Source organism: Platalea leucorodia (genome assembly GCF_965183815.1).
Source record: "Platalea leucorodia genome assembly, chromosome: 5".
NCBI lineage: Eukaryota > Metazoa > Chordata > Aves > Pelecaniformes > Threskiornithidae > Platalea > Platalea leucorodia.
Window position 1 is genome coordinate 34,314,044 of NC_138827.1, and position 17,321 is coordinate 34,331,364.

A 17,321-nucleotide genomic window follows, 5' to 3' on the forward strand; every position below is an offset into this window, starting at 1 on the left:
AAAGTAGCAGCATTGTTTGTGGTCATATCATGCTACGAACTGTATGTTGACAGTTACTCATCTTCCTTCTACATTGCAGCCTGTCCCAAGGAGCAGTGTGACGCTGGTTTTAAAGACAGGAAGCTGTTCCCATGTTCAGTGCTGACACACAGTCAAGTCAAATTTAGTTCACTGCCCTCAGGAGAGATAACAGCAAAGACACGGGGAATCCTAAAACAAGACAAAGGTAGATGTTTTGATGGAAATTGATAGGGGTACTGCTTAGGAGGCAACAAGAATCTTGTGCTGTGTCATATTAGGACAAAACATAGGAAGATGGCTTTCAAGAAAAGAACTGTACAAAACTGGGACAGTTGGCAGAGTTTAAATCACATGCCCTTTTGATGAGCTCTACAGGATAGCAGTAGGGTATGCCAAAACTTCATCTTGGCTGTGGCTGATAATCAAGAGGATGCTGAGGACCATGCACTTGATGACTTCTCATACAGAATTGTGCCAGTCTGGACACCTACAATACACAGGTGCCCGAATCATTATAAAGATGATTTAGACAGACAGTTGCCATCCCCAAGCCCAGACAGACTTCCATTCCTAAACACACATAGGCTCTCAGAGGCACTGCAGAAGGGATGGTAAGCACAACCATTTGCCCTAATTAAGTTATCGATAACTTATGTACTGTGATAAAAAATGGTATTTTCTTCCCTATTTGAGACCATCTCTCACCAATTTGTGATTATGAGGGTTAGTATCCTTTTAATATTCTTGCTGTCTCACCTACTGTGTGATCAAAATAGCTGCCACCTTTGGCAATAATACAGCAGTGAGTGTGCCAGATAAAGGTCTCTACCCTCTTTTTCTTGGCTTCTTTTCCATCTTTCCGATAGAAGCTCTTTCCTGCTCTCCCTGACAGTGAGCTTTGTTGCTGCCTCTCCATTGTCAGTGCACATGCATTTATCATGTCTTATTTTCATATCTTGACTAGAGCTGAATCTGTAGTTCTATTACCAAATAAGCTTTGCTTTCTTTATTAAAATGTTAACTCAATCCAAAGCTTAGGAGATTTTTTTTTTAGACTTGTGAATAAAGCCTTAGCTGCTCTTTTTTTTATCAGTAATTCCTTTACTAAGGTTGTCTCTTTCTCAGTTGAAATCTATTAAAACAAAACAGTGCAGGAAGCAGCAGGCTTTGATAACAGGGAAAGAACATCAGTCTTCATATGCCAGTAATTATTTGTATATGGCACCAAAGCCTTCAAAGTGACTGAAATTGAATTTTAGATTCAGAAAGTGCTCAAAAAGAGCCCTGCCTACCTACTGAAAGCTAGCATTACCTTTTTCCTGGTGTCCAGATAGATGTTTTATTCCTTTCCTGAAATAGGGAATACCAGAGGGAATAATGTTGGCAAGTAATAGTAAGGTGCATTCCTATAGCATTTATAAGTGATGTGTTTAGTTTGTTTTTTTCCCTGTTTCATCTCAAAAATCAGAGACATGCCCTCCTGTATTCTGACTGCCTTCAGAAGTGTGACCACAATCACTGATCTGATCTTCTCAGGCCTTATTATTCTCATCCTGGTCACTTCCTCCACGTTCATGTCATCTGTCAAATTTGACGTGGGTTATTGTCTTACCTCAGAAACAAATGTAGTACAGCAGTCATGCAGTCTAGCATGCCCTGGGTAGCAGCTTGTAAGGAGCTCCCTATTCTAACAACTTTAATGAGGTATGGAGGTGCCTCATGTTTATAGTCTTAAAACACGTGGAGAAAGAGAGGAAAGAATTAATCCCTGTAGTCTTTCATTCTGCTAACAGTAATACTGTTTCTTTGAAGAACCTGTACCTGAAGTACCACTAACCACTGCCTTCTACTCTGGGCAAACTCAAAAGATTTCATGGTGTCCAGTGAAGCACGATATCCAGTAATAAAGGTTGTCTATTCATATCATCATGAGAAGCTTTCCACCTCCCAATAAATGTCGGCGGTGGTGTAGGCAACAGAAAAGTTCTGTTGAACTTTGAGAAACACCTCCCATTCCTATGTCCTTTCTAACAAATTTCTCAAACTTCATGCTTCGTGTTGTGTTGTTTTGTTTTGTTTTCTCCATTCTTTGTCTCCTGCATCCTAATAAATGTAGTCCCAGTTAAAAAGATTCCATTGTGCGGAAAGGTTTTCCATGTGGCAATGAAGAGTGGTCAACGAGAACTGGATTCCTTTGATTCCCTCCAAGGACAACTGTGGTTGCTTGCTGTATGGCTATGAATAGGAGGACTTAGGCCAACAAGTCATTAAATGGTGCTCTAAAAGCTTTAAAAATAATAATAAAATTAAAAAATCTGGAGTTGATCCTTGTCCTCTAACAGAAACCTTAGCTATGTATGGTATTTGCATAGTATATTAAATGTTTTCACTTCTAGGACAAAGAGGAGTTTCATCTAATAGCCTGTGTGTTCCTATACGGTGACTGCTCATACTATACAGTTTTTAATTCTTGGGAAATAATTTTTGTAACAAATCCCATATATTAGCACTGAACTAATTTTTGTACCCTAATACCTCCATGTAGATATTATGTAGGGAAAAGCCTATGTACCAGACACAGCACATAGCCTAGGATTATTCTGCCTGGCAAGGAGTAGTAGTACCACTGATGCACACAACATAGTGAATTCACATTCTTCATTATGCTTAAAATTAATAAAGTTGCAGCAATAATTCAGATAAAATCATGTTCTGAATGTGTTTTCCTCAAAGAAAATGTATAAGATGTCTTGTAATATATACAAGTAAGTATAGAAGGAGCTCCTGAAAATACATGAACTTCCTTCCTGTTTTCTGCCAGATATTAGGAAGAACACACCACTTTATCATTTCAGTTTATTAAAGTACCTTCTCAAATGTTTTAGTTAGTAACCACTATCACATCTTCCAACTCCCAAAATGTTTCACACTCATCCTGCAGCTGCTTATGTTTTTTTTAAAAAAAATCTTCTTTTAAAAGATACCCAGAGAAAGAGATCATCATCATCCTTTTTAATATAGGATAAGCATAGTTTCTCAGAATGTAAGGAATGTTGACTGTGCCAGTAAATTGACCTTTTTATTAGGGGGAGCAAGCAAGAATTCCTAAAAGGTCTAGCATTGTTTATTTTTGTTACATTCATGTAGGTGGTTATTTTTGTAGTCAATAAGGTCTTGATGCACAGCTGAGAATTTTTTCTACTTATTAAGAAACAACTTGTGGGTGTCAAATAAGAGTACGGAGTGTGTTCATTAGACCAGAGCAGTCAGGGAACCCCAGGCTTAAAAACTACTGCAAGTTCCAGAGGTTTGATGCTTTACAACAATGGTTTCAGCATCTCTTTACTGGCAGATGCAGCCTTAAAGCGGAACTCTCCAGAGAAAACTCATTAGCATCTGAACAAAAACAATCCATGTTGTAATCTTCAGAGGCTGCTTTGCAGCACTGGGTGTAGAGGCACAAGTTATCACTCCAAGCTTTGGAGTTTTGAAGATGTACATATTATTTCAACATAATGAAGTTAGGTATCCACTGCAGGTCATCATAAATGTCCTGTGCAGTGGTCACCAACTACTCTCTTGAGTCTTGAATGGGTAGAAGTAAAGCATTACAAGATTAGATTGCTGCTATAGGGTGATACATCTTTTCAACTCTTCTTTGTCTGCATTTTCATATTCTTCTTCATGTAACCCCACACGGCACTGAGGAAACAGCAGATGTTTAGAGGCTGGCATGTCAGGTCCATCGTCACAAGCCTCCGTGTTACTCACAGCTACCAGCACTTTCGGTAGCTGTGCATGGACAACGTTTTCATTGTTAGTGGTGCATTAAGAGTTTCAAAATGGCAGTCACTGTGCAAAGAAGGGTTCACTACAGAGTGGCAAGAAAGGACTCAAGGAGCTTTCAAGAGTCCACCTTACTGTGATGACAAGATGTGGGATGCTGGGGCTTTCTGCTAATTTTTGATAAATACTGAACCAATGTTGAGGAAAGTTATGCAGTGCAAAGGGGTACATAGTGCAGTAAAAGGCAGGTACCTGAATGCATATCACGAATGCATGCCAATTCATATAAGGTAGTTATAGTGAACCATCTCATTTAAAACTAACCTTTCTCTCCACCATTTTCCTCAAACGTAACAAGTCCTTGGAGACTTTTACAAGAAAGAGTTAATTTTCCTTTTGATGTCAGTTTGAGAAGTTCTTATCTAGAAAATGTTGTATGCTCTGCATGTTGTTAAACATTGTATATCATTTGTCCATTCTTCTAATAGCTGAACTCTGCTATGTTAGAAATGTGCATGTGTGTTTGGAGCATCTTCAACTAATTTTATTTTGAACCAGGATGTTCATATAGGCAAGCTTTCACCTTATTTCATCTCAAAAAGAATGGCCCTTACTGAATGTTTGCAAGACCGTTTAAAATATAATACTGTATGTTACATATATATACATTGTTTATATCTACATATAAAATATTTGTATATAAATATATTTTTAAATACTAGACAGCATCAAAAGAAAATCCATGATGATGCCAGGAGCATTACGATGCAGCTTCAGAGCTTGTCTGGAAATCACCTTTTCTAGTTAAACTTAGAGGTCGTTTTAGTTTCTGGTTTTCAGTTTATTTTGGTTTTTTTTCTCCTCTCCTCTTTTTGCATGCTAAGAGAAGTCAGTGATAGAGGAATTTGCACCCCCTTTCCAAATGTTCTTGGTTGGGACTAACTTCAATCTGTAATCAAAACCATCTTCTCAGCAGAAGAATAGTTATACCGTTCTACTTTGTAGCTGGTTGATTTAACTGCTTGCTTTGTTTGAGCTCAATAATACGCATTACAACAGTAACACAGCTATTTTATTTCATCTGCTAGCATGAGAGGAAGTTTTTAAAAAAAAAAAAAAGCTAAATATAATCAAAGGCCTCACCCGACTCCCAGGTATCAGATTCTATGCTAATCTGTAACCACAAAGGCTACGATCAGGCATCTTCGTGTGCTGAAGATGATAACATCTCAGGCTTGCTGGCAGCAGATGGAGATTACCTGCATCTAACTGTAGAGATCACGAGTCCTAATTCAGTCACAGTCAGTCAATTTGCTTCAATATCTGAAGAAGGTGATTTGCCTGAAGTTCACTAGAGAAAACTAATATAATCCCTTTTACCACAGAAATGATAACCTCCAAGAGAGGGACAGCTGTTTACAAAGTGCATATGTGTTCACAACCTATTTCTTCTCATGCTTTGCAAATGAAATAAAGTAAATGGAATGTTTTATGGCTTCAGTAATAGCTGGATCAGGTAAGAAATAAATTAGTGTACTTATTTATGTTCTGTTTTGGTCTTTATTTTGGAAAATATGTATGTATTGTTCCACGGTTAATACTTTCTTAACCATAATGTAGAAAAACAAATTCTGGAGTAAAGATTTCTCACTTGTTCTTGTTTATACCTGTTCTAACTATTACACTATATATACACGTGTGTGTGTCTGTCTGTATGTATATTGATTTCTTATATCTGAAAGAAATCAATATATTTATGTTTCTTCCAGTTCGTTAAATTATCCTTCCTATATATTTTCACATATATTTTCCATTAAAAGCTGTGTGGCTTCCTTTGTTTAATAAGAACATAAATTTTCAGGTGGGCTTTTTGAATTAGTGAATCCAAACCACAATTTGATGCCATGATTAATATTGTTAAATTGGAATAAAATCTTTGGCCTTAATAGCTGTAGATCTTTTTTAGGAAGTCAGCTTATTCTACTCTGTTCTTCCAAGCAAAACAACCGATAAACAAATACATACTTTTAAAATGGAAATACTTTCAAGCTGAAAGTGTACTACTCATTTAAGTATAACATTTTGTTGACCTTAAAACTTTTATTCCTTCACTTATTCCATAGCTATCATCCCAGCACTTGAGTCTCAAGAACTCTATAGAAATCTGTATAGGAACACAGATTTTATTTTTTGTTTTCACTCAAACAAGTCAATTTAAAATGGAACCTGACAATTTTGTGAAAGGAATTGTATGTATTTGCTTACAGTAAAAAGATACTGGTATGAGTGATTCAAAACATCAGTGCAAGTTCCAGCAAATACATACCATCTAACAATGTGTGACGCTTGTCAGAACACCAACTCTGTACTGAAATTTCTGTAACTTATTCATGGGCTTAAACGTTGACATGGACAAAAATAAGTATTGGCACGTGCTTGTATTCTCCCCTTTAGCAGGCAAGCCTACTTGGCCAAACTGTTGTTGCTGTAATTGGCTCAACTAAAGTGTGTGGAGAAGACACACTGGAAGCATACTTCTTAATGTCTTTATGAAGTCTCATGCCAGCACTTGCCTGTATGTCCTCAGTGATAGGAAAAACTTTCCAGCATATATTTCTTTGAAAATTTTAATGACAGTTTAACATGAAGTTATATTTTAATCTGATTTTTTTAATCTTTCTAAGATATAGGGTAACTATTTTTATATAGTTCAATTATTGTGAGAATTATTTTTTAAAGATGTTTCTAAGCTCTGTTTTTATAGCCTAGAAGCACAGGTTTGTTTCCCTCATGCAGGATATTAAAAAAAAAAAGGATTAAAAAAAATAGTTAGAATTCATTTTCTGGTCATTAACTAAACTGAAGGATGTGTAAGCCTCTGATTTTTTTGGAATCATTAATAATATGAGGTAATGTTTGTAGTGGAAATTGTAGCTAGCTATTGTTTTGTGGATTAAATATGATGTCCTGTAAACAGGAGTTCTCTAGTATTTATGTGCTTCGATTTCTTAATCTGATTTTGTTTTTTCTTGCTCTGAAAATGTCTATGAGTTGATGTTAATTTATATGATAACTACAAAATTAAAACCGCCAATAATGAAAACCTTTTTGGGAGCCTGTAGTAAAATGCTGGATTCTTATGCTTCATACGATATGCTTTGGTAACTAGCAGACATATTTACCAGTGAAACAAAAACAGGGGTGGGAGGACGTTACTATTTCCAGCTTCCTAAAGATTTGCATGATGCAATCATCTGTACTTTGCGTTCTGACAATTTTTTTTTTAAACAGCTTTGAGACCCATTAGATTTAACTAGGCAAATTAAAAACTTTACTAGGCAAATTAAAAACAAAACTAAGCTGCCCCCATTTTAATAATTAAACTTTTGAAACTTGAAGCCTGAAACTCTAGAGTTCAGATTTTAAAAGTTACAAAGTAACAGTCTTGTTAACAGTGTGGTGTTTCTCTTCTGTTTACTAGTTGAGTGTTGCCCCTTTGTTTTAAGCAGATGCAGAAAAGGATGTATCTTTCACTAGAATATCAGGAAAACTTCTTTAATTTGTTTGCTAACATAATTTTTGTAAAGATAAATCTCTTTAATGAACTTCAAAAAATTTTTTTTTCAGCTTACAGAGCACAGAGAGATTCGTAATACATATGGTCTAGATTCCCTTTGCCATTGCCCATTGTATGAAGAAGCTATGCACTTAGCAGAAGAAGGCAAAATTTATTCACGAGTGTTAAGGTATTGATTTATGTCTACTTAATTATTTCCAAGAAAAGCAAGAATTAAAGTTCAATATTCTATATAGAACTCATTTTTTAGAAGTTACTTGTACTAGGTATTTTTTCTAGGAATTAGACTTAGTTGAATTTTCTTGTGCTTCTTTTTTTAATGGTCATTGAAAACTTTTCTATTTTATATAGGACTGAAATGTTTGAATGTCTCGGAGACAGTGACTTCCTTGCTAAGCTTCATTGCATTCGACAAGCTTTTCAGGTAAATAGTAAGGAGAATGATTTGTCTGTCTATCTTGTTAAGCTTGAAGTACATGGCATTGAAACTATCAATGCACTACCTGTACAGGTATTGTTAAAACATATTCTGTAATTAAATATTTTCTTGTTGCTTTTACATTTCTATAATTCTAAAATGGGACGTATTTGCAGAGGAGTCCCAGTTTTGTGATTAGCTTTGGAACCTTTGCACCAAAGGCTTATTAAAAGCTGGCCTACTATACTCGTGGTTATAATTATATTAAATTTGATTGATGTGTTTAAGGTCACTTAGTATAACCTGTGAATGAATATGTCTATATTTTCTGAAATCTTTTCTAGATAATTCTTTCAGAAACAGCAAACAGAATATTTCTTGCTGAAAGTGGACGAAAAATTTTGTCTGCTTTAATTGTGAGAGCACGAAAGGTAAAAGCCTTTTTTAACTAATGTTTTATTATTAATGTAACTTGTACCAGAATTCACTTTCCGGTGTAAATAAACCATCTCTCTTGTTAAGTTTGCTTGATGCTCCTTGCTTTTACTTTACAGAATCCAAAGAAATTTGAAGATGTCTTTGATGAAATGATACATTTTTTGGAACAAACAGATCACTGGGATAATACCGAAATGGAACTTGCTGCTAGAGGAGTGAGTCTGGATTTCTGAAAAGTGCTTTTACCCTTAATTATACAAACCGTAGCATCTAAAAATAAATTTTTACCATTCAGAATTGTGGGAAAGGCAACTCTTTTTCGTTTACATTGCTGATTTAGAGAAATGGCATCCACTGCTGCAGTTTAGTACCAGAAAGCACATAATATTTTTTTCTAACTTCTCCTTTACTGACAGAGTATCTTTAATATTCATTAAAAACAATTACAAATCTGCATGTTAATATACAGTTAGAATATGGTGCATGCTGAATTCCACTGCTGAAAGAGAAACTAGGTTACTTAGATCATGTTCTGATTTAATATAGGTGAAAAACCTGAATTTTTATGATGTTGTTCTGGACTTCATATTAATGGATTCATTTGAAGATTTAGAAAATCCACCAATATCTATACAGAATGTAGTTAATAACCGCTGGCTAAATTCCTCTTTTAAAGAAACAGTAAGTATTTATATGTAATTCACATAATCATTATTCCGTGGTACTTTACAATAAGTAGATGGTATGATCAATATAACATCGGTGTGAGCATTCTGATATAAAATGGCTGTATATGCCGAAACTGTTCTTCTGGCGATCTCTGCTTTATGTTCTTAGAGCACAATGTAAAAACGAGAATAAATACAACAACTGCAGGATAAAAACTGTGTATGTTGTCTTGATAATAGCATTAATTTTGAAGGAAAGAAACTACATCATCCTTCCTCACTGTAAAGTCTAATTCAGCTTCCTATATAACTGAATACGTACCTGAAAAAATAAACAGATTGTATTATCAGGTTTTGTCGTAATAGCAATTTAAAAGCTACAAGTCTGGGCCCAAAATATGTAGAATGATTGAAAGTATTGGAGGAAATACTTTAACTTGTCCTGCAAAAAGGAGTTTTCTCTGAGGAAGTAGAATTTTAGAAGGGAAGTTTGTTAGCCACATCTTAGATATTAGATACATGTTTTGGTTCGTATACCAGAGATTCAGCCATAAGGCACAAAAGTGCAAGCAAACAAAAGTAAATTAATTCAATACAGGCATTCAAATGTTGATAACCTTTCATGCTTTTTCAGATGTGCCTGTTTATTTGCCAGATAGATCTCATCCCTCTGTTACAGACATACAGGCTGCTGCTGTGGTCAGCTGGTAGAGATACTACAGTCATTTCATCCATTTATATCTATAAACTGCTAGTTTTCCTTTTATTTTTCTCTTTCAATTTAAATATTCCCTCTAGAGGAAAGAAAAAGGTGTATTGTATTTCACAGGTCCATATTTGGACAAAATTCTTTAGCTGAATCTGAAGCTATTGCAAGAATGTTTTTGCTAAAATGAAAAAGGACATTTCAATGTGTTCACATGCTATTTAATATCTAAAATAGTTACTTCTGTCTGAGCACGCACTTTGGTGTATGAGAGACTGGTCCTCAGTTAAACCCAGTGAATGTTGCTAACTGTTGCAACTGTAAAATCAGTCAAGGATGCCAAATTACAGTTGAATTAAACTAAAGAAAATGTTGCAAAGTGAGATCTGAAAATCACAACTATGAACTACATATAAAATTAGTTATTTGTATCAGCTGATGTTTTATAGTTTTAAAATTTGTGTTATCACAAGATTGAAACTGAAGAAAATACAAATCCCCAAAATACAGAAGAAAATACAAATCCCCAAAATACAGAAATACAGTATTCTGCAGATCAGTTCTTTTGAGATGAAAGATAATTTCTCTTATAATGAAGTTACGCAGGGTTTTGGGCTTTTTTTGGTTTTTTTTTTTACATTTAGGCTGTGGCTTCAAGCTGTTGGTCAGTACTGAAGCAGAAAAGACAGCAAATGAAGGTAAGTTGCCTTGCAAATTATGTGGACCAAAGTTACTGATCAGCTCCTAAGAACTTGAAGTTCTGTCCTGTAGCTTTGGCAAAATAAATTACAGATGAACCCTTAATCCTGTAGACATGTTAGTTTAGACAAGAGGCTGCCAATTGTGTAAGTTTAGCTCATGGTGCCCTAATATCAGTTTTTTAGCAAAAAGTCTTAGCTGGAAGATTTTCAACCTAGTTTAGGTCCAGTCAACAGTGGTGACAGTAATTTCTCTGACTTATGGCCCCACACACGTACCTCAGCTTTTTGCAGACTTATTAGTCTTGTACCTCACCTGCTTACACTAGGATTCTCAACCCCATCTCCCTGCATCATCTCCACAGCTAAATAAAATTCAGTCCTGTCCCTTTACCTACCTGAAGTACCATCTTCCTCGCCAGCAGCAGGAACTCTTTGCAGCCTCCTTCTGCATCCTGACCTCTCTGCAGATTTCAAAGTAGAACTCCTCTCCGCCAGCAGCTCCTTACTTCCACCTTTGGAGGCTTTTATTAGACCTAGGAGGCAAATGCCCAATCTCTGTAACAGCCAGTCCAAAAGCAGAGTTGAGGCTTGCTGCAGGACATCCACAGCCATTAGAAGTGGTTTTGCATACCACAGGTGAGGAATCTCTGCTGAAGTGATTGACACTGACACCTTTCTCTAAGAATAGCGATTTACGTGACTGCTAGCTGCTAAAGACATCTTTCATCGTAAAAAAAGTAGCTTCCAATGTAAGTTGGTATTTTGCAAAAGGTCCTCATGTCTTAAGATTTGAGATGTTACATCCCTGTGTCAATATGATTGGAAATTTTATATAAAACTAGTGTAGAAAAGATCTATTTATATAAAAGGATTATATTTCCAAAATAGATGTTATAGTAACCTATTATTTTCATCTCTAGTTCAATGCACAACTACCTTACTCTGTAGTTCCTCTGTATACTGAAGTCTAAATATTTATAAGTTTGTAAATGTGTGAGTAATTTTACTCGTTGGGACTACTTTCATCAGCGCTGCTGCAGTCATTCTGAATCTGAATCTGAATTCTCTCAGTGCCAGGAGGCACACAAGGCGCGAACATCGTTCTTCCACTTCGATCGGTCTGCAGCTGCGTGCTCTGGAGTCCCAAGGGCCACAGCGCAGTCTTCTGTTGTTTTTTCCTCAAGACATGACCGATCCAGTTCCATCTCCTCCTCCTCACTTCATTACTGATTTTCTCCATCTCCGAGTTGATGCTCATCGTTTCTGCAACTTTTTATTTTTTTTTTTTTTTTCCGGGAGGAGGTAGTTGGCCTCCTGCCCAACCCCCATGACTTGGAGGGCCAGTGGTTTTTCTGTCAGGGTGGCCTTCCCTTAGGCTGCGTTGGTTCGCGGCACCTTCTTCAGTTTTATCCAGTGCACCCTCCAGAGAGGGATCCCCTATCCACCACCCAGGGGACGCGCCTTCCAGCCATGCAGCCCCAGCCGAAGGGCTGCAGTCATTCGGAAGTGGATAAAGTTAAGCACCATGGCAGTCTTTGTTAGGGAGAGACCAACTACCACAAGGAGTCTGATGAACTTAAATTTACTTACAGACAGTTCTTTATGTGGTATTTTATGTTTTAATTTATGATTAATTTCTATTTTTATGATTTTATAAATTAACTGATGTTGTAAAATGATAAATATATGAGTATATAAAATAAACTGTACATCCATATATGGTATTAAATTTATACTATATTATATTTTATGAGTGCCTGTAGGTTGTAAAAGTGACAACAGGATGGGCATTCACAGATATTTTGTTTTTCTTTAGATTTAAAGATGGATTCTTGTAAGGTGTAATTTTTTTCCATTCAAAACTGCAGTTTGCTTACTTTTTTGCAAGTTTCAGCTATACATAGTGTATAGGGGCTCAAACAGGAATAACTGAATAAAATTATCTGATCTGTCATATGGGAGTCAGAGTAGATTGTTCATGATCTTTTGGAGCTTATGCCGATGAATCTTTAAAATATTTAAAATACAAAGTACCACTGAAGTAAGAACCTTTTCTAAAAAAAATCATGACAATTGTTTGGTACAGTTGCCATATAACTTAAAGGAGTTCAAGTTACCACTGCCCTGAAGTAGTAGGTGTTTCAGGCTTTTCTGAAGATTTAATTTTATATAATAGAGATTTGTACTAAATTTAGTGTGTAACTTTTGTCTACAATTTTTACATCACTAGGTGCCTGATGGATTTTTTGCACATTTCTATGCTATATGCGAACATATCAGCCCTGTTCTGGCGTGGGGCTTTTTGGGCCCTAGAAATTCCCTTTATGACCTATGCTGCTTCTTCAAGGTTTGCAACTTTTTTTTAATTACCACTTATCTTTTTTTTTTTTTTTTTAAAATCTTCCAGATTAAAAGAAATGAGGATCTTATTTAGAGGCATACATTTGCATTTTCCTAAGATTAAGACTAACAGTAAGAAATCATGAAAATAAATATTTTCATATTAATTTTTTTTTTTAAGTCTAGAACTGTTTTGCAAAGTCTATTTTAGTGCACTCCTATCTTAGCACCGAAAGAATACATAAATGGATGTTTTTAGGAAACGTGTAAAAGAAATAGCTAGTGTTGCATACTTTTTTCCTTCTTGTAAGTGAATACAAGTTTTTTTCCTTCTTTTTCCCCACTAGGATCAAGTGCTTTTCTTCCTCAAAGACATTTTTGATTTTGAAAAGGTGAGATACTCAACTATGGAGAGTTTGGCTGAAGATCTTATGCAATTATTAATCCGACACACTGAACTTTTAATGGCCTATCTTGGAGCAGATTCGCTAAGACACGTCAGTTCTTGTGTAAGCGGTCACGGGCATGTCATGACCAGCGGGCTCTTAGAAGCAAAAGTACAGTAAGCTTAAAATCCATGGCAAATGAAATGGAGCGCACTTTGATGTACTCCTTCCCACCTTTCTCTCTAACGCCGAAGCTATCATTGCTGTTACTGAGCAAGCATCTGAAAATGTATCATGTCGCTAAGTATGGAAAAGGACTCAGGGAGGTTAAATGTACATCCGCAAAACGAACTGGTGAGCATATTATTGTATATACCTAAATTAAATTTGCAGCTCAGCTGTCACTGTATTTATACTTAATGTATCCCAAAGCTTTTTTCTGTAATATTTGGGTAAAGTTTATTTATTAAATGCTGTACTTTTGCACAGATAATTTGTAAGTGAAGCTGATGGAGTTGTTTCCTTTAAAGGCTTACAGTACAAAATGTTCATTACACAGTCTCCAAATCATTGTGTGTCTAGATCTAGAAGGTGTTTCAACTGGGGTATATGCAGTCTCTGATTCATGTGACACGTGCAATAAAGTAATCACACTCACAAAATTGAACATGTTGCTACTGGCCTGAAATTACATTCGTGTGGGTGTAAGCAGTCATTTTGTACTACAGTGTAATAGAGCGATGCAGGAAATGCAGGCACCATTTGAGCAGGAATGACTTCCAGTATGCATTTTTTACTTTGTTTTAAAATAGCTAAAAATCATGAAGGTGTTTGAGAGCACTTATTTATATTCAAAAAGCTATGCTAGCTTCATCAATTAATTTAAAACTTTTCCTTTTTCTAAAACTGTTGACTACTTTATATGGTGGTGGTAAATAAACTAATACCATTCTCAGTTCATATGTAGCATTTCAAAATATATTTTTAAATAAGGATGTATGATGAGATTTGTTAATCATGAAACAGAATCGAAGGCTGTGTTTTATAATTAAAAGCATTTCCGTCTTCCTCCCTTCCTTGTTAGGAAGTCTGGTGTCTATTTAAGAGGAGATGTAAGGAATTGTGGCCGTCTAAGTGCAATGCAAAACTGTGGCTCAGGGTATGGAACCCTGAGCTTTAGATAGGGGCAGAGCACAGTAAGGAGGCATGAGGGAACTTGCAGTAATGTTTTTTTCCTGTGCTAGAGGTAATAAATAATGATGATCTATAATCTTTGAATTTCTGTAAACTGAAACAATGTTTCATAGTTAGCTTAGGCTTTTAACTACACTTACATATGCTTTGCCGCACAAAGCCAGCCCGCAAGAATCTATGCTGTGTCAAGTAATACAGAGTAAGTAATTACAGAGTAATTCTAAATATTCAGATACTTGAGAAGCATGTTGTTAAAATCTAGCACATTGAAACAAACATTGATTAGAAACATTTCAACTTTTGTTGCAAACACAACCCAAAACAATGGTATTTGAAAAGGAAGATCTGTGTAATTCCATAGATTTTACTGAAGCTGACATATTCCTCCTTTGTTGTACTCATTTGATAAATATAAAAGTAATGAAGATGTGTCATATGACTTGTGTGAAATGCCAACTGATTACAGTTTATTAAAAAAAAAAAAGTATGCTTCTATGTGTAATAAAACAGAAATTCCAAGTGCTGCTGTTGGCCTATTTCCACCATTCAAGTCGCTGAATTTGGCACCATGCTCCATCCTATATTTTTCTCCGCAAAGTATGTCTTCAGTACCACAGAATGTGAAGGTTTTTTCACCCATCTCACTTAGCTTAAACATACTTATCTCCCCCGATCATACTGCTCAAAAGCATCTGTATGTTGGCAGCTTTTTGCAAGTCTATGAGTGGAATTGGATGGAACAGTAAGGTGTCTCATTGGGTTCCGAATCAATAGGAATAGCTGGAAAAAGCAGTAACAAAGTGGCATGTTCCACAGCAAACCTACGACCTGGAGGTTGCAGTGTGTCAAAGGAAACTGTCTGCTGTGATTTGTCTGGTCTAATAAAATGATACGAAGAAAATGACACCTTAATATTCATCACAGAAAAACCGAAACGCGCTTTTTCACAGCAGGAAATGTATATTTGAGTGAGTATATAAATAATATTTTTCATATTATTTATAAAAAGCTCTTGGAGAAAGTGCAACAACGTTGCACGTGAGATTATAAATGTTTCCAGATAATTTAAAAGTCAATCTTCTGTTGAAACTGAAAGGATTTTTTTTTTAAACAGAAGAATGAAAAAGGTCTAATGAAACCCAAAATATTTAGAAAATGAGTAAGAACCTGATAATATCTGGCTTAAACAAATGTCTCCCTTTAAATCAGGAGCACTTCCATGCGCTCATAGAGGTCTCAAGAGTCCATAGAATCGGGTTGGAAATTGGACGGATGTATTTTGCATCCAAAATAAGAGTTACAGTATCTGGGTGCTGTAAGATATCACCAACAATTATTTGATTCAGAAGCAGTTAAGAAAGGAAGAAAGAAAGAGAGAGAGAGGGGAAGGGAGAAAAAGAGAGGGGAGGAGGGAAATGCGCGGGTACGTGTGGGGAGGCTTTTGATCTCCTTTGGGTCTCTCTGGACCTTTTCCCAAAAAGCATTCATCTATTCTGTCCTTCCTAACTCCAGAGACAGAGCTATGAATTTAAATGGGAGATAGCTGTCTCCTTGTAACACAGAACTGGGATTGGTTCTGTTTCAACCGAAGGTTTATGCACCTTAGCTAAGAAGGCATATAAAGAATATCTGTTGATGACCAGCCATATGGCTTAAGAATTTCAAAAGTCCACCATCTTTGAAAACACAAGTGCCAGAGCTGCACCAAAGCAACGATAGTGTGGTGCAATTCTACTTTAGTGAATTCATAAGCAAAATCAGAATTTAGTTTATAATCTCTAAATTTTTAAATAGTTTTGAATACTACTTTCCAACGCTAATAAGAACAAGCTAAATTTAAAAGCCATCCTCTTCTGCCATAACTGTACTCCTAAGATCAGAAATGTTGAATGTGTAGGGATTAGACAAGAATCAAATATTTATATCATTTGTAATTTAGTTGTAATAATAATCTCACTTTTAATGTGTTCTTAATAATTATTATACTTCACTTTTGTAGTCTTTGGTTTCTATCAAACTAAACATGTCAAATCAAGTGTCAGAGTAAGCGTATTTGTGAACTTTCTATTGCCTAAATGAACTGCAGTTGTGTATATTAAATAAAATAATTCAGTGAAATGACTGTTGCTCCTGTAACTGTATCTAAAACTTGAGTTTGCTCCCTGAAATCCGACAGAAAACAACTATTACAAAATTTATACATGAAAAAGAAACAGAATGGAAACAGCTTTTGAGCTGTCCAGTTTAAACTGATTTTGTTGACCTGTTTAATTTTGCTTCAATTAAATGGTTCACAGCATTGATAAATTGTCAATACATAGGCCAGTGATCCATCAAAAAGCCAAATATTGGTGTTTCTAGTCTTGGAAGTCAAAAAGTGATTCAGCCAGACACCTTAATAAATGAAGAAACCCCCAACCTAAGGGTGGCCATCGTGGCTTGCGGACATGATGCAGGCGAAGCAGATTCAAGTGGTGCGACCCGGGCGGTGGTTGCTCAGCTGGCGAGATCCCTGCCTATCGCACGAAGCAGAATGGTTGAATTGCATTCATCTCTCTATGCCAAGCTGTTGCCTCTTTCCTTGGTTTTAGGAGATGAGTTTTTCCAGGATTGTTTCCAAACCAAACTGCTATAGCCAGCTCCAGTTGTGGAATAAGACTTCCTTTGTGGGGTAATATAAATAACGAAATGAAGAACATAAAGTGTTTAATCCTTACTGCTGTAGAAGGGCAATGTATATATGCTTTGATCCACCCAGATTTGTTTCATGTGTTATATGTGTTCGTCTGCTGAAAACTGTTATTTTACTGAGAGTCGAAACCCCTACCTTAACTGAAACCTTGTGCCTTCGCTTCAGAAATAGGAGTGCAGCTATTCGGAGGGTGGCACTGGGGGAAAGTTCCTGCGCTGGCCTTCAGAAGACAAACACGTTTTGTGTTTTCACTTGGATGGCCATTGTTGAGATTCGCAAAGCCTAAGGTCATGTGGTAATCGTCCTAATATTTATGATCCAGCTGAAAGTTAGGCTCCGTTGTCGCAGACGCAGTACAAGTGAGATAGGAAGAAGAAAGTTCTGGACTGGAGAC

At 36.1% G+C, this 17,321-nt stretch overlaps 1 protein-coding gene across 5 annotated transcripts in view; it reads left to right on the forward strand.

Annotated features, from left to right (window-relative positions):
* The window catches only part of MIGA1 (mitoguardin 1), a 41,707-nt gene extending 27,367 nt beyond the window's left edge, over positions 1 to 14,340 (forward strand). Inside the window, exons 9-16 of one of the 5 annotated variants that reach the window (XM_082313509.1) lie at positions 7,435 to 7,553; positions 7,736 to 7,808; positions 8,147 to 8,233; positions 8,357 to 8,455; positions 8,787 to 8,921; positions 10,259 to 10,312; positions 12,546 to 12,662; positions 13,003 to 14,340. In XM_082313509.1, coding sequence (XP_082169635.1) covers positions 7,435 to 7,553; positions 7,736 to 7,808; positions 8,147 to 8,233; positions 8,357 to 8,455; positions 8,787 to 8,921; positions 10,259 to 10,312; positions 12,546 to 12,662; positions 13,003 to 13,221 — 903 coding nt within the window. In that variant the 3' untranslated portion in view covers positions 13,222 to 14,340. Of the gene's footprint in view, positions 1 to 7,434; positions 7,554 to 7,735; positions 7,809 to 8,146; positions 8,234 to 8,356; positions 8,456 to 8,786; positions 8,922 to 10,258; positions 10,313 to 10,677; positions 10,878 to 12,545; positions 12,663 to 13,002 lie in introns of those variants that run through there. The other 4 variants (XM_082313510.1, XM_082313511.1, XM_082313512.1 and 1 more) reach the window with 4 other exon arrangements.
* The last annotated feature ends 2,981 nt before the right edge of the window (positions 14,341 to 17,321 follow it).